The sequence below is a fragment of the Panthera pardus genome, unplaced genomic scaffold, assembly GCF_024362965.1.
Source record: "Panthera pardus isolate Hobbes unplaced genomic scaffold, ASM2436296v1 HiC_scaffold_22, whole genome shotgun sequence".
Lineage (NCBI taxonomy): Eukaryota > Metazoa > Chordata > Mammalia > Carnivora > Felidae > Panthera > Panthera pardus.
In genome coordinates this window covers 75,300,535-75,326,883 of record NW_026526788.1, presented here as the reverse complement: position 1 = coordinate 75,326,883, position 26,349 = coordinate 75,300,535, and the positions used below count along the sequence as shown (strand labels likewise).

Sequence of the window (26,349 nt, the reverse complement as noted above, 5' to 3'; positions counted from 1 at the left end):
TGTACACGCACGGGGCCTTCTGCGTTCCCGGGGAGATGGGGCTAGATCTGTCCGCTGGGGGCTCTGGGAGGAAAAACCTCTCATTTCCTAGGTGTTTCTTTTAAGGGTTTCAGTTAACCGCGTATTTGCCCCGACTAGTACCCGACGCGTGAGGCGGCCGGGACGATCGGTAATGGCTTCTGGTGGTTTCTGGTCAGCCCCCTGGGAGAAGAGGCTGTTCACACTGGGCGGGCCGAGTCAGGCTGAATGAAGACCACCTCGCAGGTGGGTTCTCCCGGGGAACCGCCAAACCACGACCGTTCTCCCGTGTGGTGCTTTGAGAGGACCCTCTCCAGCAGTGGCCAAGAGTTCCCTCATCAGGGCTGCTGGGGCCAGGGGATAGATAGGGCAAGCTGAAATGACTCACAGCCTCGTGTTGTGTCTTTCTGGAACAAATGCTCCCTGTGTTCTGGTTAATTTTCAGCTCTCGAAGAAGATTTTCGTATTGTTTCCTCCCGTTCTTGTGCCCTTTAATGGGGGAGAGAGTTTTCAGAGGTCCTCGCTCCGCCACTGTGGTGACGTCACTCTTCCCCGTAGGCCACGCACACTGCCGACCGGGACGTCTGCCTTGCCGGGCCCCGGTTCCGTCAGCAGCGACAGCCCCGCGTGCGACGTGTGCTCCTCTGTCCGCTACCTTCTGGTCTCCGCGGCCTCAGAATCGGGGCCGGTGGCCCGTGTTACTCTCGCTTTCCCTGCGGAATGCGTGTCGCTTTTCCAGAAGCAGTCGTCTTAAAGTCCGCTTCCTCTCTCGATACAGGCGGTCGAAGATGACTTTGTGGAAATGCGCAAGAATGACCCTCAGAGCATCACCGCGGACGACCTCCACCAGTTGCTCATCGTTGCCCGGTGAGGAATGATGTGTCCGTGAATTGCTTCTTTGTTTAGTAAGCCGTGTACGAACCTCCCGACTGGGGGGAGTAACAGAGGCGGATTTCTACAAACGGAAGATGTTCTTCCTTTAGAACACCTTGCGAAAGTGCTTAGCGAGGGGGATCGTTTGGCAAGTGACCACTGCGGTGGGACGGGCTTGCTCTTTGGCTCTAAGCTTCAGAGATCCCTCTGTGGAAGTCTAACTGGGCTCTTGACTGCCGTGTAGCTAACAGATGGTCTTGACCTCTAACCCAGGATTCCTAGGTTCTTTAAAAAGAGAGAGAGAGGAAAGAGAACTAGAGACTGCCCTAAGTCTAGACTTCAATCTATTTCTGTGTTTCATTCCAGGTTTCTGTCTCTCAGCGCCGGTCAGACAACGCTGTCTAGGGAACGATGGCTAAGAGCAAAGCAGCTAGAGTCTTTAAGAAGAACCAGGCTTCAACAGCAGAAATGTGTGAACGGAAATGAACTTTAAAGATCTGACACTTATGAGAGTAGAGGGCAAGTTGTAGCCACATTATTGTAAAATTCAAATGCCATTTATACCACATTGTTTTGTAGATAATTTGTATCAAAAACCAATGACTTTTCCTGAAATCAAGCCTGGTAACATCTGAAGTTTATATAATATTCAGTAAGGGCTTTTACCTTACTGATTTTATGGAGCTTTTGATTGTTTTATAATTATATAAATTAGTAACAATGTACAAAAATGTATTTGATATTAAAAGTTTAATATTGATAATGTTGCCGATTATACCATTTCCTTAGTTTCAGCTAAGTCATAGGCCAGACTCTGTTGAAATGCTCATGTCAACTTCATTTGAAGAAAATTGTTGGAATTCCAAAGTCAGAAGGGTTGTTCGCTTCAGATTTTTACATCTTTCCAATTAACGGTGGGTCTGAACGTGGTTAGTGGTCCAGGTTTGGGGAATGGGGTGTACTTGCCATTAATTCACACGACCGTGTGAGATTCTGCAGTATCATTTCCCAAACATTTGGCCACAGATTTCCCCCCCCCCATTTAACAGTTGTTAATAACCTACAAAATTAGTCTTTTTACGTGGCAGTGGTTCCCAGACTTTTGGATTTCATGGACCAGTAATGTTTCCAAAAATTTGGGGGACAGGGTTGCCAATAGTTTTGCCAAGTAATCTGAAAGAAACCCCTGTATTGCCATTTGTTTCTTCCTAAAAGGACAGTCTCCGAAGGACAGTCCTTGAAATGGAATAAACACAGCTTTTTCAAAAACAACAAAACACTACATTGTCCTTATTTTTCTCATTTCACCCCGGTGCATTTGGGAACCACTGTTTCATGGGGTTTGTTTAGGGGAACGCTGCTGGCCTGGGATAGGCTATCTTGCCCAGATCTGAAGAGAGCAAACAGTTAACTTTTAAAAAGATGCCTTCTGTAGAAAATAAAGTTTTAAATTGTTTTCCTAATGGTCATTTAGTGGCTTTGATGATTGTATTGGATTTTGAACTTTTATCTAAGTTTCTCCATTAGTTCCAGATGAGTTAGTTCAACTAACATTATCTGCTAGTCCAGGAATACCTGATAAAGCTATGGTAAGTCTGTCCCAGACCCATTACAGTTGTAACATGAAAGTTTTTAAACTAACAGAAAGCAGTTTAGTACAGTGCAGTAGGGAAATTGTGGTATCAGAAAGGTTTGGCAAGTTTAGACCATCACTTTTGCTAGAAGCCATCAGTGGTAACGTATAAAGATGGTTTTCTTAGGCAGCAACTTACACAGTGGGAAATGCGAGAGACCAGTTCAAGAATTCCCGAAGTCTGCCCCCCACTCCAAATTGACACAGCTAAACAAGGAAACAGGGTCTGCCTTGAAAACCAAGGAATTCGTTATGCTTAACTGAAGGGAAAATTACTAGTTGTTTAACTTTTCCTAAACTCAAATCTATTTTTATAAACTAATGTAAATAATGTTTATATTTAGAATTCTAACTGGTTTTCATTTTTATAACTGGTAGACTAGACTTCCTTAAAGTTTTAGAAATGAAACGAACACTCAACTGGATCTGAGAATAAAATTCAAGAGAGTAGATTAGTTACCCTGTGATTACTGTGCCAATGTGAACTGTAATTTACCAAAGAAGTACATGATTTGCTTGATTTTGCAGAAGAGTTCCCCTGAAAGGAAAACCCTCTTTCAAATAAATAAAACTTCCCAAATGACCAGTACTTGGGGTTGTTTTTCATGGATTGTAAGACTCTTCCCCTGTGACGTGTGGGGAAAAGATCCCACTTCCTCCTGGTAGAAAACCGTTACGGTCAACTGTGTCCTCCTGGCGTCCCACTTGGGTAAGACAGCCTGGAACTCTGGGCTTCGGAACTCCCTTGTCCTTTGCCTACACACTGGACCTCACGGGCTTGTTACCTCTACGTGAATCACCAGGAAACCGGACATAGTACCCTCACTGGAATTAAATGCTGCTTTATTTTTCAAAAATCTCTTCGGAACGAATTCTGTGGAGCTTAAAAGATACGTTTTATCACCTGACTTTGCTTGGATTTCTCTCTCCCGTTGTGGGACACTTTACCATTTCAAGACCCAGAAGAGAAGCTGCCTGAGAACAGGATAAAGCATTCAGTGTTCGGGTGTTTAAAATTTGCGATGTGCTTCATCGTCACGAAGGGGCACTTGGGTGGCTAAATCGGCTAAGCGTCCAACTTTTGGTTTCAGGTCAGGTCATAATCCCAAGATTGTGGGATCGAGCCCCGGGTCGGGCCCTTCACTGATCGTGGAACCTGCTTAAGATTCTCTCTCCCCACTCTCCCAAATTAAAAAAAAAGGGGGGGGGGCAGAATACTAGAAGGGCTGTGATTTTTTTTTTTTTTTTAATGTTTGAGACAGAGAGGGAGACTGAATCCCAAGCAGGCTTCACGTTGAGAATGGAGAGCCTGACGCAGGACTCAAACTCACAAACGCTGAGATCGTGACGACCTGAAGTCGGCTGCTTAACTGAGCCACCCAGGCGCCCCCAACCCTTATCTTTAAAATGTTATTCAAGGACTCCTCATACACACTGTCATATTAAATTACAATGGTCTTTTATTTTAAATAGTCACAAGATTCGACACTTCAAAAAAAAAAAAAAAAGATACCACTAATAAATAACAAACGTGGAAATACTTATCAAAGTTACAACAGACATAATGTTTAGCTGAGAATCCCTTCAACAGAGTAAGGCTCTAAAGATACCAGACAAACCAGAACTTGTTTGTAAGAACGTTGTTGTTGTGTAGGGGCCCTTCTGGGGCCGTGGTTCCACGTGGTCAGGATTAGAAGTCCTGTAATCGGTTTCAGCACCGCTGTGCTTCAGCTGAACCTTTAATACTTTTCAGCGAACACAAGCTATTAAGGAATGCCTCCCTGCCACAAATGACTTGAACACTCAAGAATTACCAGTATCTAATAAACGCAGTCTCACACTCCTGAAAACAGCAAAAATTTAAGGTGCTGATCTTCACATCTGGTGTCTCAGGTTTCATGACTGACAAGTCTTAATCCTAGACTTCGGGGTGCAGAAGGAAGCAAAAGATTTTAAATTTAGGCTGCGGGGAATGCATCAGGTGGGCATACCCTTCTTGGGCCAATAACCCTCAATTTAGTCTTTCTAGAAAGGGGATGGTTAAGCCATCAAAACTAAGTTAGTAGTTTTTCTATTCAAACACTTCTTCGTACTAGTAACTCTAAAGTCACTAAGAACTAAATGTATTTACGCAAAAGAACGGACAGAACAAAAACATGGTGGAAGAGGCTGTTCCCCTACATGTGTCCACGTGTGTACTTTCCGTGTTTACTTGCACACGCCACCCGCCCACCTCACTCCCAAGAAGGGTCGTTCAGGTTATTCTGTCTCCAAGTAATTATCCCGAAATTCCTTCCAGAGAGACACCGCTCCGTAGTGTATGAGCTACTCACGTGTGCACCCTTCGGGGATGACGCACTTCTACTGTTCTGGCTCTCAAATCTGGACATCTGCTCAAGTTCACACTCCTTTTAAAACCTTTCCCGATAAACACAATTAGGATTTGCGATCCCTAGCTTCAGAGACCACGAAGGTTAAAATTGCCTCACGCGTGAAACCTCTTTTTGGGTCAAACGAACGCCAAAGGATTCTTTGCAGCTAAAAACTAAATCTGAATTATTCGTGTCTGGCATTGTGTAAACATATTTTTAAGTTCGTTTTGCCGGACTTCCTGGACCACTTCAGACTCTGCAGGGCTCTTCTGGACCTTGGCCACCGCAAAGTTTATCCCCTGGGTTAACCCGGCTTGGGTAATACTCGCCACCTGGACCATGGAACTTCGGATCTTCGCAAAGGGGGAGACTGCCCTGCTGCCAGCGCCCTCTGAAGGAGAAGGAGTCACCGGAAGCCCGGTCTCCAACTCCCGAGTGCTGGAGCCAGAGCCCGGGGTCTTCTGAGATCCGACCGGATGCACCGGTTCAACCGACAAATACCAGGGGCCGCTTGCGGAAGAAGCCACGTCTAACTGAGACGGTCGAGAAGGTAGCGGTTCTGTTGATTCAGACTGTGTTTCTTCATTAGAAACTTTACTGGTCACTTGGTCTCCTTCCTCACTGGCCTGCTGAGAAACAGACCCCGCTTCCGATGGCCGGGTCATTTTGTTTTGTGCATCTCGTACAAATCTGTGGCAGTAAATATCCACAGGCTTGGCAAAGCCAGTCAGTACGTGTATGTTGTCGGCAGAAGGGCTCTTCTTCAAAGGGGACTCCTGGCCTTTTCCAAAACCACTTCCGTGAGCGGCACCCTCTGGAGGGACGTGAATGCTAATATCCGTGCTGCTGAGAGACTGGGACCGACTGCCTAATCGAGGTGCTGAAGCAATAATCCCACAACTCGGAAGAACGTAGTCTATTGGCCCTACGTTCTCTAGGGAGTTAGCGAGCTGTCTGTCTTCATCAGACTTGGAATTTGTGAGGAATTCATCAGAGTGGTAGGAGTCGTTATCTGAAGACATTTCCCCATCCGACTCTGCCTGGACTTTATTATCCATCACACCAGCGTTCTCCATGGTTTCCAGACTACTATCTGATTTCCAGAGATTTACTTTTAAGTTTGGTTTTAGAAAGTTAACTTTCATTTCCGGTTTGGTAAAGTTTCCTAGCTTTCGTAGATTGCCAATATTTACATTAGATTTGGTCTGCTTCACTTTTTGATTTAGAGATGAAAATTTGCTCATTAAAAAATTTTTTCCCTGTGCCAAAGAGCCTTGGTTTTGAGATCTGATGCCAATGATGTCTTCGTGAGGTTTACTGCTCTTCCTACAAATGAGAAGAGAAAAAAAGTCCCCTGTGAAATCCAATATGCCAGTTCCAATTACTAATGTAAATGAAAACGGTTACTTTAATTGGACCCAATTTCTTAAACTCCTATAATCCCTTGGAATTGAGGCTACAATAGTACTGTCCAATAGAAATGTGAGCTATATGGTAATTGTGAGCTACACAGTAATATAATTTTCTAGCCACTACTAAAAACACGAGATTTTGATAATCTTCTGTGTATATTAAGATACTGTATCGTTTCAACATATAATCACTATTAAAAGACAATTAATGAGATATTCTTTTCGGTATGAAGTCTTTGAAGCAACCCGTGTGAAGCAGTTGACCACTGGGCAGCAGAAGCCTCTGGAAACAGCGTCGACAAGTTGTCCCCAAGTTCTGAGTGGGAACAGTGGCCTGGCCGTGTGACTTTAACCCCAAGTCCAGCAAGCAGCGTCCTGCCCTTACCATCCTCAAGCAGGCCACGCACCGAACAGCCAGTCCCTGGAAACACAACACCTGTAAGATCTTGGTCTGACTCCGTGAAGCTCTTCACGATAGTTAGATTCATCATATTGGGTTCTTTGGGATCAAACCTTTTGTCTTTAAAGTTGACTGTAATTATTTCATGTTTCCTTCAACTGAGTTCTCTCTGGCATTCAGAGGAGGGGGAGGCAGCAGAGGAAGGCAAGGGAGAGAAGCATCCCAACGGTTGCCTCAACCTGCATTTTGGGGTATTCTGAGAATTAAGCACAAAAAGTTCGCCCAAAAACCACACCTAAAATTCAGGCAACAGCAGTTATCCCCTCATCTGTGGGGGATACATTCTAAGCTGCCCGCAGTGGCCATCTGAAGCCATGACTGGACTAAACCCTGTATATATACTAGGTTCTTCCTTACACATATGCACCTATGCTAAAGTTTAATTTATACACTAGACACAGTAAGAGATCAACAGCAGTAAGACAATAATACTGTAATAAAAGTTATATGAACATAGTCTCTAAATACCTTCTAGTACAGTACTCCCCCCCCCTTCTGATGATGGGAGATGATAAATGCCTACACGATGAGATGCAGTGAACGACGTAGGCATCGTGACTTAGGCTCCTACTGACCTGACAATGGGTCAGGAGAAAGACCACCTGCTTCCAGACCGTGGCCGACAACAGGTAACAGAAACGTGGGTGGCAGGGGGAGGGGAAAAACTACTAGTGTCACCTTGGGGGCAGGTCCACCACATCCTCAATCTAAAGGACCAGCAAAGACAACAGGCCCATAAATGGGAATCTATAGCATCTTGACTAAAGCTGCCTGCACGCATTCCAGTTGGCTGAATTCGGATGGGAGGGAGGGAAAATTTTCCTTGTTTTCTGTGATTCACCTACATTTATTTAAAAAGATACGGGCTATTTAACGTAGCGTTTTCTCAGTTGGCATCCCTCGTGACAGCTATGAATGTCAGAAAAAAGTATTGCTGTTTGCCACATGTCTCAGTATGTACGTTTGACTCTTGCTGGTCGTGTGGGATTGCTGGTCACGAGCATGTTCAGAACAACTAGGATGTTATTAAAGCGCTACCGGAACAATTCTCTCTACTAACAGAAGACCGAACAATTATTCTCTAGATGACCAAGTGGCTCTCTTTAGTGGAATGTGAACCATGAAATGTGATTAGATAGAAAATCCAAATTTTAATGTAAATAATCTCTTCACAGGCATTCATTCCTTCCCCAAATTCAGAAACCACTGGTGTTTAAAACATACTGGCTTGGGGTCCCTGGGTGGCTCAGTCGGTTGAGCATCCGACTTCGGCTCAGGTCATGATCTCACAGTTTGCGAGTTCGAGCCCCACGTCGGGCTCTGTGCTGACAGCTCAGAGCCCGGAGTCTGCTTCAGATTCTGTGTCTCCCTCTCTCTGCCCCTCCCCTGCTTGTGCTCTCTCTCAAAAATGAATAAATGTAAAAAAAAATTTTTTTTATTTTTTTATTATTTTTTTTAACATTTATTTATTTTTGAGACAGAGAGAGACAGAGCATGAACAGGGGAGGGTCAGAGAGAGAGGGAGACAAAGAATCTGAAACAGGCTCCAGGCTCCGAGCTGTCAGCACAGAGCCCGACGCAGGGCTCGAACTCAGAGTGCGAGATCGTGACCTGAGCCGAAGTTGGACGCTTAACCGACTGAGCCCCCCAGGCGCCCCCCCCAAAAAAATTTTTTTTAAATATATTTAAAAGAAAATAAATAAAACATACTGGCTTGTCATTTTCTCTACACAGTTGTTTAAATTATGGCCACAAGTAATGTATTGCTTAGATCTACTCCCAAGAGAGAGCATTCAGATTCAAACAAAAAGCATTACTTATTGATCCACAAAAACGGGACACTTCCCAGCCTAAATACCAATACATTATCACAGATTTCTCCCCATCTTGCAAATACTTCTAAAGGAGTAAGACTTTGAATAACAATGTCTTCATTGTTCAGAAAATCAAAGTACTGTACTTACCTCTCAAGTTTTTTCTCAATTATAGGTACATCTAATCCCATGGCTTGCTTGGTTATCTGCAGCATCTCCGCAATGCACTGAAGGGTATCTGAAACCCAAATACAACTGCTTGACAATCTCTCCAAAAACAGACGAAAAAAACAGCACTTGTAATTCAGAACCCTGAATGAAACGTGCGGTCTTAAACCTTAAATACAAATGCACTTGCTGCGATTTACAGAAAACTGCTTCTTGTTCATTACTCTCCCCCACTAATTTAAAATGTCCTAAAACAAATTTTTTTGTTGTTCTAAAATTAATAAAGGGCAAAAGGAATTAATAAAGGGCAAAAGACCCAAATCAACTGGAATTAAAAGTTTCTTCTCATTTGTCCTGTGTTAGACACCAAGGCAACAGCCACGAACAAGACAGGAATGGTCCCTGACGAGTGTCCACGAGAGGCACCTGTGTTGGGGGAAAGGCCTGGCACCCATATGGCCAAACACACAGATCTCCCATCAGATACCCTTGCCAGAGCTACATCAGCTCAAGTAACTTCCCTGCTTTGCTGGGGACAAAGTTGCTATGTGAAGGCTGCAAGGCTCCAAGCGGTTTTCCTGGATCATTCCGTTTGTAATGGTGTGTACTTTCCCCAGTTCCACCTGGATTTTTAAGAGCAGATCAAAAGCTATCCCTGAATACAGGCATCTCTTCATTACCTTTCCCGTCCTCTTCTGGATTGCGCATTACAGCTCTCAGTGTGTGGAAATAGCCACTTGCTTCTTTGTATCTGTAGTGCAGTCGCATGCAGGAGAACTTTGGCTTACCAAAAAGAGTGGGTTCAGGACCTAAAAACCCAAATGAAGATGTTTAAACGATTCATATAACATTCCCTTTTGTAGCTCCAAAATACCAACACTTACTCATCATTAGCTCTTTAGCACTTTTCTTATTTCTTCTAAATGAGGACACACAAAATACAAGCTTACTGTGATCATTTGGTTTGACGAGACTACATAAAAACTCTTCTTCAGTTTCAAATATGTAAACTTTCTTGATCCCCGGGTTAATCTTCACAAGGTAAGTATTAAACAGTTATTAGACTCTATCCATCACTAGTCTCTAAGGAACAGAAGAGAGTCCTAAAAATTAGACTACCTGCAGTATAGTATCAATATCCCCTTCTGGGTCTAGGATGCTATAGTGCTTGCTCAAAGTGACCCATTCTTGGATGCAAGAAACCGTATTTGCTTTCGAGGAGTTGATTAGCATGTTAAAATTTACCTATTTCTATTTTTTCCAGGTCTTCTAGACTTAGTCGTTGATACTGGTTTACCTTATCAACTTCATCATCATAACTGGATAAAAGGAAAGGGAGTAAAAACAGGATTAAAATCAAAAGCATATTTGGTTTGTCAGCTGAAACAGTAGCAACTTCTATATAGTTAAAATATTCCAGGGCATAATACACTATGGGATAAAAGGTTAAACATTTAAAAAACTAGATGAAATGGCATTAACATATATATACAGTTCAAAAGCTAAGTAACAATCAGTTTATATCTTACATTAAAATGAATTACAAAATGTAATTTGTTTTATAAAAATTTTTAAACCCAACCAACCTAAAACTTAACCTAAAAGGCAGGTAAACACATACGTACTACACTAAAGGCATGTATCTGTGAATAATAACAGATACATCTGATATCCGAAATCAAGAATAAAAAATCCATCCATCAACCTCAATGGGCACCTGGGCCAATGACTTAAAAAAAAAAAAAAAAAAAAAAAAAGACCATTCAGAGTCACACAAGTCCAAAAAGAGAGTATTTACTTTACAGGAAAAACAAAACAAAACAAAACAAAACCTGATTCTGGTAAGGCTAATGAGGAAGTGCTTGTAATTTTGCTAGTGGCATTGTTAATTGGTAGCCTTATTGGAGATCTGATAAACCACAGTATTGTAATTCATCATACCCTTTTAACCAAAGAGAAGCAGGTGTGTGCATGTGTGTGCACACACATATACAATTACCTGCACAATGACAACTGTATCATTCCTAACAGCAAAAAAAAAAAAAAAAAAAAAGGAAGTATTTCAGTGCTAAAAAATGGGGAACTGTTTACTGTAGAGTAATAAAAAATAATGTAGAGTCATTTACATTAAAAGTATGGAGTACATCAAAACATGGAAAATATATAATACTTAAATACTGAAAAAACATAAATACTGATTACAACTCTAAAATCCCATTTTCAAGTTGATAAGAACAGTTATATGAGGTAAAGAAGTTCAGTGAAGTTCCTTAAACTATGTAACAAAACCAGACTCTTAATTTTTTTGTCATGAATTCTAATAAGGAAGTTGACTTAAATTAAAATAACAATTAAAAAGCTTTAAATCAAAAAGCAACTTACTAGGCCACGTAGTAGGCAGAGTTAGAAAGCAGTAACAGCACATCCACATCTCTGTGAGTAGCATCAATGAGGCTAAACAGACACGACACAAATAATTAAATATTTTCATTTTCGCCTGCATTTGTGCCAAGATTATTTGTATAGCAGAGCCACTTGTGATAAAGATTGGTTGGGGGGGGCAGAAAATCACCTAATCAAGGAGTCCCACTTTTGAAGTTAAATGTATGCAATCTATCCATCTGGAGGGGGAAAAAAGGAACTCAGTTTGAGAATGGGGGGTCGGTGTCAGGGAGGACTAGCTGAGGAGAGCGGTCCCTTCTCAGAGAGAGGTGGCCAAAGAGGTGGGAGGACTCAGCAAAATAAGATAATATGTGGGGAGAGGGGTTTGGGAAGAAAGGAAAACCAGGGTCTCAGAAAAGAAGAAAAGGTCTACATGAATCTCACAAGACCTAACCATCAAAACGACAGTACACATTAAGGATATTTTTACATATGTGCAGAATGCATCTTTTGAAAACAATTTACATAAATAAAACATTTAGATGCAAAAATGGGACCAAGCCCAAGCAACTTTGTGTATTTCTTACTCCAGATTAATTTACTTGGCTTTTAAGGAACAAGTAAACATTTCCTTATTCCAAGTCCATTTTTTGGACTTGTTTTACCATATTTTTACCTCCCCTCTCAAATCAAATATCAAAATAAGGGTCAGAAACATGAGTGTTGGTGAGACCATTAAGCCCCACAGCAAAATCTACATTTTTGTAAGATTATGAATTAAAAAATAGTCCAAGTATAAAAATCTACAAATAATCAGCAGATAAAGCAGGCAAAACCTGAACTCAAATAAAAGTCTTAATATTCATCTAATATTAACAATATTAATTTCCAATCAAAAGGTGGAAGTTAATCTACATTCTTATATTGGTCTCAATATTCCACTGTACGAGTGGATATTGCTCCTTTAGAATTTCATACCTATTCGCCCAGATTTGCCAAAATGCTACTACTGAAAAACAAATGGAAAACAGTAGGGGAAAAAAATCATTTGTAGATGGAAGTCACGTCCTTAAACTGCGTCAGAATGAGGTCATTGTTTAACGCGTACTGCAGAGACAAACTAACCAAAATCTTAAAACTGCAGTAATTTACATCCGCGGCCCCTCGCCGCAGCATAACTCAAACGGTCTTAATCTGAAATAACTAATTCGCCTCAATTTTCACCTCCAATAAGACACCGAAAAATACAACGAGTAAGATGCTAGGAACCGACGTTACGCAGATTGGTCCAAGAATCACGCGCACTAACTAATCAATCCACCGGGAACACAAGACCACGCACTCAGGCTACCGGCAGCTGCACCGCGAACCCCGGATCCCACTACCGCGCAGTGGGGCTTTGCGCAGCGATACTTACATGCACTCTGAAAACTGATGCTTGAGCCAAGCCATAAAAATTATGTCACGACACTTATCTTAAGAAGAAATTCTACTTCTACAAGTCAGTGTTACTTCCTCCGAGCTTTTTCCACTGAGGCATTAATATATTTACATCAGTCCAACGGGATCCTCAGTCAAAAACATTATGTCTTTAACGAAAAGCACTGGGCACGTAACAGGCGGTCAAGAAAAAGGTCAGCCCTCCCCCCCCCCCCCACCCGCAATTTTACTGGAGTCTTAGCTGCAGTAAATACTTAATTTCCCTCCCCGCCCACCCTGCCCCTGAAGCGCACAAAAAAAGACACGTTTTTCAACACGGACAGTAAACGAAGGAAGCCCCCCCACCCCGCTTAGGTACCTCCCCACCCCCCGCGTTTGCAGCTTCCGAAGCTGCTCTACTCGTTTTTGTTTTCCTGCCAGTCAGGCATGCCCTCCTTCCACACGATGAAGACAAAAACTGCGAGCACCACATGCAACCCCACCACTGCGACAATGGTCGCATAAAAGCCACTGTCGTCAGGAGACATTAACAGGAGACTTTGGAAAAGGAGCAACTTGCAGGAAAAATACAGCCCCACAGGAACTTTAACCATAAGTCCTGCAAAAAGGAGAAAAATCTTGAAAGTCGTGGCCAGGCTGCCGCCTTCGGGCTTGGGCTCGGCAGCGTTGCCGGTGGCATTGCCGGTGGCGTTGGCGGGCCGCTGGGCGGTTGGTGGAGGCCTGTGGGAGCGCGGCATCGCGTCCGTCCGTCCGTCAGTCCGTCCGTCGAGAAGTCGAAGCTCAATCGGAGCCGCCTGCACCCAAGCTCGCGCCTGCAGCGACTGCGGAGACTGCGGCAACTGCGGCAACTGCAGCGCCAAGCCACGCCCAGGAGACACGTCTCGCTTCCGGCCGCCCCCGCTGCCGCGGCATGCGCCCAGTGCGCATGCGCATCCGCCCCCACTATCCCGCCCCCGCGCAGCGCGCGGCCCCAGCCCGCGGGGGCGGGGCGCCGAGGTGCCCGCGGTCCGCCCGGCGTTCGCACTCGCTGCGGTTCAAAGGGACGCATGCGGCCGCGGCAGTGTGAGCATCTGCCCGCTGCACTCACACGCCCAGCAGCGTGGCCGCCCCACGCCTCCCCGCGCCTCCCCGCTGCCCTGAAACGAGTGGAGAAGTGGGCATCTACTCGGGGCAGAAAAAGCGGGCTCGATAGAGTTGGGCAAAATAAAGAGTGGGCTGGTGGAGGTGCCGAAGGGCACCTGGGCGGTACGCCCGCTGTCCTTCCACTCTGCCGACTCCCCCAGCGGCCAGCAGCGCGCCCCCAGGCACCTGTCGTTCAGGGCCCAGCGTTTTCGCGGCAACGGGGCGCAGTGCAGGGAGCAGGGACCCAGACCACCGGCATCCGCGCCGCTGGCTGGCCGTGGGGGTGCAAGCCGAGCTCGACGCTGGAAGGCAAGAGGCCGCGACGGGAGTACCCGGGAGGCCCGCAGGCAGTGCGGGAACAGTGCAGCGACAGTGCGCGGCCGCCGCGGGAGGGGTGGAACAGCGCGGGGAGCGGGGTCGTTCCTGCGGTGGCAGGGCTGCGCATTTGTCAACTGCGGCCCAAACTGTTTTCCTGCCAGAGTTAAGTGACCGGGACCGCATTGCGGCGAGCCTCTGGCGCAAAATTTAACCGACATCAAAAACACCCAGCCATTAATTCTTTAGTGCAGTATTTAAAAAAAAAAATCCTAACGCCAAAATATCATGAACAAAACACCAACCAACATTTGAAATAACGACAGGATCTGACCCTGCACTTGTACAACCTTGTCTCACTTGCCTCACTCCATCCCCGGCCCTGTAAAAGTTTATTTACCAAAACACAGTAGCTCAACAACAAAAAGACACAGAACTGTTTTTAAATGGGCAAAAGATTTCAACAGACATTTTTCCAAGGAAGATACACAAATGGCCAACAAGCACAAGGAAAAATCCTTAACATCCTTTGTCAGTAGGGAAATGCAAATCAAAACCACAGTCAGATACTACTTCACACCTCTTAGGAGGACTGTAATTAAAATAAAGAGGGGGGGGGGACAAATGTTGGCGAGGTGGAAAAATTGGAACCCTCATACACTGTTGAGAATGTCAAATGATACACTCACTCTGGAAAATAGCTTGATGGTTTCTCAACAGTGAAACACAGATTTACACATGACCCAGCACTTTTCACTCCTAGATATGCACCCAAAATAAAAACTGATGTTCAAACCCAAACTTGTACAGGACTGTTCTCAGTGTTACTATTTACAACCGCCAGAAAGTGGAAACCACCTAAATGTCCATCCATGGAAGAAAGTAAGCAAAACATGCTATATCCATATAACGGAATGCTACTCAGCTACAAAAAGGAATGAAGTTCTGATATGGTCCACAGCATGCACGAACCATGAAAACATGATGCTAAGTGAATGAAACCAGTCACAAAAGTGGTCATAAAAGTCACTTATTATATGATTCCATTTATATGCAATGTCCAGAACAGAGACATCTATAGAGACAAAAAGTAGACCAGTGGTTGTCTGGGCAGAGGGACAGGAGAATGGGGAGTAATTGCTAGTGGGTGCAGGGCTTTCTTCTGTTGTAATGAAAATGGTCTAAAATTCACCATGGGGATAATTGCACAATTCTATGAATATACTAAAAGCCATTTAATTGTATGCTTTAAATGGATGGATTACATGGTATATGAACTCTATCTCAAAGAAGGTGTTTTTAAAAATATATACACATGGAGCGAATGGCGGAGGCAGGCAGGCATCAACTGCTGAAGACCCCAAGCCCCATGGCTGGCTGGCTGGCTGGGGATCTGAGCCCACACAGCCATTCCTGGAGCTATCTCTCCCTGTCCTCCATCAGGGTCCGCCTGCTCTGGGTTTACCTCTCTGGCTTAGTCGATAGACTGTACAAAGGTTCCGTAGCAAGTCAGCCAAAGAGCAAGTTTCCAAACATCCCCCTTCAAGGGAAAATGGTCCGCCATCTAAAAAAATCTTTAATCTTTGCAAATGAGGAAAAATACCAGTAGTGAAGTTAAAGAAGTTTTAGCAGTATTAGAAAGAATGACAACCACAATAAAAAGTAGAGAGGAGCTGACAAGCAGGAGAATCCTAAAGAACTGTGTGTAATCGAGATGCAGACACACAGTTAACTTTGGAAATTCAAATGGGCACATGAGACCCATCAGAGAATAATCCACCTGAGAGGAGAATGTAGTGAACCCGAAGATGGTCATAATTCTGTATCTGAAAAAGCATCACCGCTGGAAGAAAAGAGAAGACTGATCTGAAACAACGATGGCTTCTGCTCCAGCTCCTCCAAAACCCAAATGTAAGGCTCCAAACCATGCCCCCCATAGGGGCCGACACTGGGGCCAGCCGCAGGGGGGCAAAGTGTCTCCCATCACCTCAAAGATACCAAGACTCCTGACGGGCGGGTCCCGGCCTTCTACCCAAGCCACCGAGCCAAAATAGGACCTTCGAAGTCACTGCATCAGCTTCACTACCTATTCTATCCATGTCATCTTGTCCCACAGCTTCAAGGGTGGCAGTTTCTAGTAAAACAGTAATAGTGGGAAACGCAAAGGGCAAGAAAAAAACCTAGCAAGCAGCTAACACCTCAACCGTTATCAGATGCAACCGCTTTCAGTTTGGTCAGCCTCAGGGAAAGGAGATCCTTCCCAGACCAGACCAGAGTCTCAAACCTGAGCAGTCTGTCCCTGTCACCCAGTAGACCACGTGCAGATTCCCACAAGTCTGTGTCCCCTCTGCTCCCCCAACCCTGTCCTCCTCTTGAGAGTCCATACGTCACTTCCTCAGACACTCCTGGTGTCCGGCGTAGCAGTGGGGCTCCCTGCCCGTCTCTTCTCGGACCAAGTCCAGTGTCTGTGCTGAAGAGGCAACACACAGAACCATTCTCCCGTCAGGAACTGGCTACGTGTGAGAACCAACAAGACACAGAAGACGACACCTCGGCCAATGAGATGTAAGCTGACGGGACAATCTTCAGAATCTTTCTGTGTCCTGCAGCACAGAGGTCACGAGGTTTCACTACGTCCATGACTCTGGCTCTGATGGGCCTCTTTTGTCCACCAATGACCACGAGGAAGAAGACAAGGATGAGGACGGCGGGGGTGAATGTGCTTTGGCATGTGACATAGGCAAAGGGATCCTCTCATCACACTGAAACTTAGCCACAGACCGTCTAAGAAAGAATTAGAAGCCAAAACACCTCGCAGGGGTGACATGTGAAGAAGAGAGGCAGGGAATCCAGGAACAGGTTGGAAATTAGGAGACTTAGCCAGAGGCCCACAGCCAAGGAATTTGAGGGAAGAGATATCCTTAACACAAAGGAATGGGTAGGGAAGGATTCAGGGACACTTGCTGCCTAGTATGGGTTATCCGAGTAAATTATTCTTCCTCAGGAGCTTCAACCAAAGATGAGCAGAACACAATCACCGTTTCCCAGTTACCAGAAAGCCAAACGGTATAGTGCAGGATTAAAGAAAAACGAGGAGTTCAATCATCGGGCACCAGAAAGGGGTGGAGGGGGTCAAAAAAAAAATCAGAAAAAAAGAGAAGTATTTCATCATGTGAATGAAGAAAGGACAAAACTGGGATAGGCATTGGCATCTGGAAAGTTATTACGGGTTTGGGAATCTAACCACCCAGCAATTTTCTTAAAGACCTGATCTGATCCCAGGAGAGGAGAGCAGTCTTGTTTCGGCTCTGTTCTGGTACATACGGTACCAGTAATTTATGCTGTGTCAGTGAGCCCAGTTGCCAGAAAAAAGCCTTGAGTGTTTTCATACACATATTTCTTAAATGCAGGAGGCTCCTTCTGACTCTTAACAAGCGTGCTTACCCAAATTGTGCAGCAAGCTTTAAATACAGCACAAACACACTTTACATATTTTTAAACTCCTCATCCAGGATACCAACTTTATGTGAGAATTACAGGATTGGAAATCAAATCAGGTGTAATGTGACCTTGCAAAATGGTAGTCAGTTTTAGAAAAGAACATTTTAGGGCACCTGGGTGACTCTGTCGGTTAAGCATCCGACTTTAGCTCAGGTCATGATCTCATGATCTCACGGTTCGTGGTTTCAAGCCCCACATTGGACTCTGTGCGGACAGCTCGGAGCCTGGAGCCTGCTTTGGATTCTGTGTCTCCCCCTCTCTCTCTCTACCCCTCCCCTGCTCACACTCTGTCCCTCAAAAATAAATAAACATTAAAAAAAAAAAAACATTTTGGTCTTTCCCTATTTCAATAATCTCCAAAGCAGAAATAAAAATACTTGATCTAAGGAATATGATATTGACAATCACAACACCTTTACAAATCTGAAGTACAAAGTTAAAATTCAAGCAAACGGCAGGTGTCCTGCCCATAATTATTCCTGAATCTCCCTCTTTTGGGATGCTGCCTTAAGTTGAACTAATGTTATTTAAAACACACACACAAAAACCTAAGGTACATGGATCAAAAATTTTTACCAAATGGCTCATGGGAACCCAGAAGTTTTCCGTTAATTTGTATGTAAGAAAAACCTCATCTCTTATTTTATGAGTCTGAAAACTGCATCCACACATACAGTATTGATTATCAAAGTGAAATAATCCAGGAAATTAAAGTCATGGAAGGATTCCCTATGAACCTACAGTCAATATTGTTTTTAATTTTAGTATACATATAAATATTACCTTGCATTCAATTGTTCTTTCAAGCTTGTTTTACGCCTTTTATTAAAAGCACATGAAAGGTAAAGTGCAATAAAATCTAAACAGAGCCATTTGTCCTCAGAGCTTGGTCTAGAATTTTCTGCAATGTTTCTAATTCATAATATTGAAGATTATAATGTTAGATTTTAGCGTAAAAGCAAACACTCAATCTGTGAATGAATTTAGATCCTGCTGTTCCTTTTGAAGAACAACTTGAAACTGGATGGTTTTCGTTTAAAAAATGTTGAGCATTCGTTGGCCGATTGATTTTGTGAAAGGCCAGGATACTTTCCAAACAATCCAAGTAAGTGCCATCATTGCTCCTCTTGCTGCACTCAGTTGTGGGCAACAGAGCAATAAACCTAGATTCTGGGGTGTGTGTGTGGGGGGGGGGGGGGGTCAGGCAGCTGTGAACTGTTGTTCTACAATTTGGGTTTTTAAAAACTCAAATATGGATTTTTTTAAAAAATTGCATTAAAATATGTCTCTTCATTGCCGAGTTTTTTAAATGCCCCTTCAATTTTGCACCCAAAGTGAGTGCCTCTGTCAGCTTGCCTCAGTTTCCAGCCCTGGTATATGAAAACTGCCATGCACCAAGCATCCATGCCCACAGCTTGATGGACAGCCACTAGTGCTAATTATGACAACAACATCAGAAATTGAAACACGTTAGTTACCAGAACGTGACTCCAACTCACCTGGGGTCACAGTCAATGAGGGCCCAGCCCCCATGGAACTTTTCATCATCAGGCAGCAGTAACTTCATATAACTTTGTAACAGCTGGCTAATTAGTTCCTGGTGGCTTCTCTGATTCTCCTTATGCAAAGCTTCATGCTCTTTCTCCTTGGTAAATATGGAATAAAGATCTTCTGTCACTGGAATGCCTTGCATCAAATCTAGAGTAAAAAGTGTTAATATCTATCATCATCTTAATTTGCTAATATAATTTTAAAAAAACAAGACAGTGTAAGACCTAAAACAATAAAACGCATAAGAAAACATAGGCATGAATCTTTGTGATCTTGGATTAGGTGGGTTTTTTTCTGGTTTTTGTTTTTTTAAAGTAGGAGTCACACCCAGCACGGAGCCCAACAGGGGGCTTGAACTTAGAACTCTGAGATCAAGACCTGAGCTGAGATCAAGAGTGGGACGCTTAACCGACCGAGCCACACAGGCGCCCCCCCGCATTAGGCCTTTTTGTTTCATTCAGATAGGGCACAAAAATCACAAGCTACAACAGCAAACTAGACAAAGTGGACATCATCATGATTAAAAACTTGTGTGTCTCAAAAGGCAATGCCATGAAACCGAAAAGAATCTACAGAATGGGAGAGAGTGTTTACAAATCACCTGAAGGGACTTACATCCAGAACGTACAAAGAATTCCTACAAATCAGTAACAAAAAAACAAACCAATTTTAAAATGGGCAAAGGAACTGAACAGACCAGCTAACTTCTTTGTGGTGTGGCATATAGCTCAAGCCTTCACACAGCACTGTAATCCATTCTTTACAGGTGTTCAGGACAGTGAGCCTAGCAGCTTCTGGGAGAGAGCTGCTGGCCACTGGCCTTACAAGGGGAAGCAGTAAGCCCAGACTGCTGTGGCCTCACGCCTTCTCTCACCTTTAAAGAAATCCAGTTTCAAGATTAGGGTGAAGCGGACGCAATGGATGGTCAAACTGAGAGAGGGACAGAGTCTGGGTCCTCAATGACTTAACTGAGCTGCTAGATCAACCAATGGAGGAAAAGTGTCTTATTTTTTCTTGAATAAACTGCTCAAATCCAATTTTCCGGTCAACGCACACCCTACCTATGGCCAAAACCAAACTTTTTTATACCAGACTTCTCAAATACCTACCTGACCGGTGTATAGGCCTTACCATTGCATGTATGGCAAATAATCAGATTAAACAATAGAATTTCAAAAATATTCTCAGAGGGATGCCTGGGTGGCTCAACTGGTTGGGTGTCAGACTCTTGATTTCGGCTCAGGTCATGATCTAACGGTTTGTGGGATCGAGCCCCACGTCTGGATCTGCGTTGACAATGCAGAGCCTGCTTGAGATTCTCTCTCTCTCTCTCTCTCTCTCTCTCTGCCCCTCCCCTGTTCTAAAGCATGCACTCTTTCTCTCAAAATAAACAAACTAAAAAGCAAAAAAATTTCTCAGAGACCATAGGACAAGTTGTTACTTTGGTTCTAACCCAGAACCTTCTACATTTACTTTAATCCTATGAGGTAATACTTTCATGAAAATTAAATTAAAAACGTGCCACTGTATGAATTCCACTGGGCAATCTACCTCCATTTCCTCTTCTAAATCGTGGTAAGAACTGGTTAGGATAATCTCTAAATAAGATACCCTAACATCATGTTCATTCATGCTTACAGGAAAGGATGGTGTGTTGTCCACAGCAAGAACATATGACAAATGTCATACAGGGCAAGAAAGACATCTCATCACATCTCTCAGCCTTGAGTAATGGAAAAACAAATAGAACATGGAGTTTTCAGGGGCGCCTGGGTGGCTCAGTCGGTTGAGCGTCCGACTTCAGCTCAGGTCACGATCTCACGGACCGTGAGTTCGAGCCCCGCGTCAGGCTCTGGGCTGATGGCTCAGAGCCTGGAGCCTGCTTCCAGTTCTGTGTCTCCCTCTCTCTCTGCCCCTCCCCCGTTCATGCTCTGTCTCTCTCTGTCTCAAAAATAAATAAACGTTAAAAAAAAAATTTAAAAAAAAAAAATAAAAAAAATAAAAAAAAAAAAAAGAACATGGAGTTTTCAGTTGCTGAAAATTTAGGGTACCTTATTCCATACTCCAGGAACCTCAACTCTGCCTTCTGTTACATGAATAGCAAACTGACAAATACACATGGAAATGAGTGGTTGCTTTTGTGCTTCAGCCTAAAAAAATCTGTCAAAGTCTAGTCTTGAAAAAATTTGAATTTGATTTCTTGGGTAAGATGCTCAATATAGAAAACACAAGTAAGTATATTATAAAACATACACTGTGTTAATGAAGTTGGTTTCTGCAAAACACTAGTCAGGGAGGAATAACAAATTTTAAAGAAAGAAAGCCATTTATGTTCCTTACCTATAACAGCTTGCCTATAAGCATCCTTAAATCGATTCAGGTAATACCGATTTGCCGAGTTCACACCATCTTTCATAACTCCAGCTAACTTCCTTTCTCCTGTCCTTGTAAAGTCACCCTGTTGAGGAAAAAGTCATTCTGACAATTGATTCAAATGTAAGAATTTTCCCAAAGTCAATGTGGGCTTTCAATACAAGACCAAAATTCTATAGGCTTTTATAATTTCTAAATAGTGCTGTTAAATTAAAATACCTACTAATATTAGGCTGTGACACAAGCACATCAAATAATTGAAATGCTATGTGTGGCATTAAGTCTTCAGTTAGAAGGTGCTTTAAACTAAATCCATTCTTGGCAACCTGTAGAATTTCTAGAATTTACAGGTCAAAACTTACTACATAACAAAAAGATCTCAAGCCTCAACCTGGTAGGATACTCAAAAACTACAAATTTCTGATGTGGGAAAATGTGGACCATTCGCTAGAGTTTATTCCAATGGTGTTTAACTGGTGGATGTGGATGTTTGTGTCCAGAGAGAAAGAGATTTCTGTATTTTTCTGTATCTTGCTGCCCATTCCAATTTCTGTAGAATGATTTAATGAAGAGCTAAATTGTTTTCTCTTGTTTTCAAGAGAGGTGTCAGAGCAAGGCCCTGGAGGGCAGTGATTTAAACTTAAACAAAAGGAAAGCACTGTCTTCTTTTTTGTTTTTCCCCATCACAACCCTACTCTTTCCATCCAAGGCGATTTCAAAAGCAGTCCTAACACTGATGGCTTAGGAAGAACATATTGCTAATTAGTGAAGTTATTCATAGGAAATATTTAGCAACTGCTAATTAGTGAAATTATTCATAGAAAATATTTAGCAATAAGAATCTATTACGAAGAGAAAGACATAAATGCTGAGTCCAAAGAAGTGTAATATCAAGGAAAAAAGTATTTCTCCTTTTCCTCCCTGCTTCACTGAGATATAATTGACAAGATATAAATGGTAGTAGCACTGTGTGACTTTTTTTTTTTTTAATTTTTTTTTTAACGTTTATTTATTTTTGAGACAGAGAGAGACAGAGCATGAACGGGGGAGGGGCAGAGAGAGAGGGAGACACAGAATCGGAAGCAGGCTCCAGGCTCTGAGCCATCAGCCCAGAGCCTGACGCGGGGCTCGAACTCACGGACCGCGAGATCGTGACCTGAGCTGAAGTCGGACGCTTAACCGACTGAGCCACCCAGGCGCCCCAGCACTGTGTGACTTTAAGGTGTATAATGTGATGATGTGACCTACATATATATTATGAAATGATTGCATTAAAGTCAGTTAACATATCACCTCACACAGTCCGTGCGTGCTCGTGTGTGTGTGTGTGTGTGTGTGTGTGTGTGTGTGTGTGTGGTGAGAACATTTAAGATCTTCTCTCTTAGCAAATTTCAAGGATGCAACACATATGTTTTTAACTATGGTCACCATGCTGCACAGGAGATCCCAGAACTTGTTCATCTTATAACTGGAAGTTTGTATGCTTTGACCAACATCTCTCCATTTTCCCCTTCCCCTGGTAACCACCAATCAACTCTTGCTTTCAAGTTTGACTTTTTTAGATTCTACACACAAGTGAGATCATAGTGAGATCATTGTCTTTCTCTGTCTGGCTTACTTCGTAACACAATGCCCTCAAGGTTCACCCATGTTGTTGCAAAGGCAGCATTTCCTTCTTTTTTATGGCTGAATAATAGCCCACCACACACACACACACACACACACACACACACACACACACACATCCAGTCACTCACTCCACATTCATCCACCACCGGACACTGAAGTTGTTTCCAGGTCTTGGCTATTTACTGTGAATAATGCTTCAGTGAACGTGGAAGGGCAGCTATCTCTGAGACACTGATTTCATTTCCATATATACCTATAAATGGGATTGCTAGATCATATGGCCATTCCATTTTCATTTTTTAGGGACCGTCCTTACTGTTTTCCATAATGCCTGTGCCAATTCACATCCCACCGATGACATCTATTTTTCCACATCCTTGCCAATACTTGTTATCTCTGGTCTTTGATGACAGCCATCCTAACAGGTATGAGGTGGTTAGCTTATTGAGTCTGGATTGGCATTTCTCTGCTAATTACTGATTATCAGAGGTTGAGCACCTTTTCATATACCTCTGGGAGGTTTCATATACCTCTGGGAGGTTTCATATACCTCTGGGCCATTTGTAGGTCTTATTTGGAAAAATGTTCAGGTGTTTTGCCCATTTTTTCACTCAGATTGTTTTTTTGCTACTGAGCTATAGGAGTTCCTTATATATTTTGGATATTAGCCCCTTATCAAGTATATGGTTTGTAAATATTTTCTCCCATTCTGTAGGTTGTCTTTTTGTTCTGTTGTTTCTTTTGCTGTGCTGCAGCTCTGTCATTTGATGTAGTCCCACTTGTTTATTTTTACTCTTCTCACTATGCTTTTGGTGTCACACCCAAATAATCACTGTTGAGGCCATGTCTCAGAGGTTTCCTCTATGTTTTCTTGTAGGAGCAAACTGTAAAAGCTCAGGTCTTGCATTTAAGTCTTTAATACATTTCAGTTTAATTTTTGTGAGTGGTGTAACACAGGGGTCCAACTTAATTCTTTTACATGGTGAATATCTGATCTTCCCATCACTATTTATTGAAGAGGCTATCCTTTCCCTATTGGAAATTCTTTTTGCTCCAGCTTTGTTCCAGCTTTGTTTTGCTCCAGCTTTGTTCTTTTTCAGAACTGCTTTGGCTGTTAAGGGGTCTTGTAGTTCCATATGAATTTTAGGATTTTTTCTAGTTCTGTGAAAAATGTCATTAGAATTTTCTTCTCTAAGTTTATTTATTTATTTTGAGAGAAAGAGGGAGGGGCAGAGAGAGACAGAGAGAGAAAGAGAATGAAAGAGAATGAAAGAGAATCCCAAGCAGGCTCCACACTGTCAGCACAGAGCCTGACACAGGGCTCGAACTCATGAACCACAAGATCATGACCTGAGTTGAAACCAAGAGTCAGATGCTTAGCCAACTAAGCCACCCAGGCGCCCCGCCCTTATAATTTTCATAGGGATTGCATTGAATCTATAGACAGCTTTGGGTAGTATGAAAATTTTAACAATATTAATTTTTCTGATGTATGAACACAGGATATTTTTCATTTTGGGTCTCTTTCCTTGATGTCTTAACAATTTTCACTGTATAGGTCTCTTACCTTCTTGGTTATATTTATTCCTAAGTATTTTACTGTTTTTGATGCTACTGCCAATAGAATTGTTTTATTTCTTTTTCAGATATTGTTAGTATATAGAAATGCAACAGATTTTCATGTGTTGACTTTGTATCATGTAACTTTATTGAATTCATTTATTAGTTCTAACAGTTTTCTGGTGGAGTCTTTACGATTTTTTATGGATAACATCATGTCATCTGCAGACAATTTTACTTCTTCCTTTCTGATCTGAAGGCTATTTCTTTCTCTTGCCTGATTGCTCTGGGTAGAACTTCCAGTACTATCATGAATAGCAATGGTGAGTGGGCACTCTTGTCTTGCTCCTGATCTTAGAGGAAAGTGTTTAACCTTTCACCACTGAATATGCTGTTAGCTGTGGATATGTCATATGTAGCCTCTATTATGTTGTTACATTCCTTCTATACCCAATTTGTTCAGTTTTTATCACAAAAGGATGTTGAATTTTATCACATGCTTTTTCTGCATCTACTGAAACGATTATACGATTTTTATCTTTCAGTCTATTAATGTGACATATCACATTTATTGATTTGCATATGTTGAACCATCCTTGTAGCCTAGGGATAAATCCCACTTGATCATGACGTACAATCTTTTCAATGTGCTGTTGAATTCAGTATTTTGTTGAGAATTTTTGCAGCCATATTCATCAGGGATATTTGCCTGTAATTTGCTTTTCTTGGACTGTCTTGGCTTTGGTATCATGACCTCATAAAATGAATTTCAGAGTGTTCCCTCCCTTCTATTTTTTGGAGGAACTTGAGGAGGAATAGCATTAATTCTTCTTTAAAATGTTTGGTAGAATTCATCAGTGAAATCATTTGGTCTGGGGCTTTTCTTTTTTAGTAAGCTTTGGCTTACTGATTCAATTTCTTACTCATTGGTCTGCTCAGATTTTCTATTTCTTCATAATTCAGTCTTGGTAGGTTGTATGTTTGTAGAAATTTATCCATTTCTTATAAATTGTCCAATTTGTTGGCATATAACTGTTCAGAGTAGTCACCTGTGATTGTATGTATTTCTGTGGTATCAGTTGAAACGTCTCTTCATTTAAAATTGAGTCTTTTTTCTTGATTAGTCTAGCCAAAGGTCAATTTTGTTTATCTCCAGAAAACCAGCTCTTAGTTTTGCTGATCTTTTCTATTGGTTTTCTCATCTCTATTTCAAATATTTCTGTTCTAATCTTTATTATTTCCTTCCTTCTGCTAACTTTGGGCTTACTTTCTTCTTCTTTTTCTAGTTCTTTGAGGTATAAAGTGAGATTGTTTAAGATCTTTCTTTTTTCTTAATGTAGGCATTTATAGCTATAAACTTTCCTTTTAGAACTGCTTTTGCTGCACCCCATAAGTTTGATATGTTGTGTTTCCAATTTCACTTGATTTAAGATATTTCCCTTTTGATTTCTTCTTTGACTCACTCATTATTCAGGAGTGTGTTTCATTTCTACATATTTATGAATCTTCCAATTTTCCCATTATTGCTTCCTAGTTTTATATCACTGTGGTCAGAAAAGACACTGATATAATTTCTACCTTTCTGAACTTGTTGAGACTTGTTTTGCAGCCTCACATATGATCTGTCCTGGAAAATGTTCCACGTGTGCTTCTGAAGAATGTGTATCCTGCTGTTGTTGGATGAAATGTTCTATATATGTCTGTTGGGTCCATTTCACTGTTTCCT

The 26,349-nt window shown here is 42.5% G+C and overlaps 2 protein-coding genes across 3 annotated transcripts in view; one reads left to right on the top strand and one right to left on the bottom strand.

The window, feature by feature from the left end:
- Positions 1–3,113, top strand: part of MCMBP (minichromosome maintenance complex binding protein) — a 48,466-nt gene extending 45,353 nt beyond the window's left edge. For both annotated transcript variants that reach the window (XM_053909963.1, XM_053909962.1), the window contains exons 15-16: positions 797–885; positions 1,258–3,113. In XM_053909963.1, the coding sequence (XP_053765938.1) occupies positions 797–885; positions 1,258–1,384 (216 nt within the window). In that variant the 3' untranslated portion in view covers positions 1,385–3,113. The remainder of the gene's footprint in view (positions 1–796; positions 886–1,257) is intronic.
- INPP5F (inositol polyphosphate-5-phosphatase F) overlaps positions 1,927–26,349 on the bottom strand; it is a 91,230-nt gene continuing 66,807 nt past the window's right edge. Inside the window, exons 14-20 of the mRNA XM_019459613.2 lie at positions 21,402–21,519; positions 19,010–19,208; positions 11,133–11,204; positions 9,996–10,069; positions 9,431–9,559; positions 8,733–8,820; positions 1,927–6,222 (exon numbers count right to left, since the gene is read on the bottom strand). Coding sequence (XP_019315158.2) covers positions 5,070–6,222; positions 8,733–8,820; positions 9,431–9,559; positions 9,996–10,069; positions 11,133–11,204; positions 19,010–19,208; positions 21,402–21,519 — 1,833 coding nt within the window. The 3' untranslated portion in view covers positions 1,927–5,069. The remainder of the gene's footprint in view (positions 6,223–8,732; positions 8,821–9,430; positions 9,560–9,995; positions 10,070–11,132; positions 11,205–19,009; positions 19,209–21,401; positions 21,520–26,349) is intronic.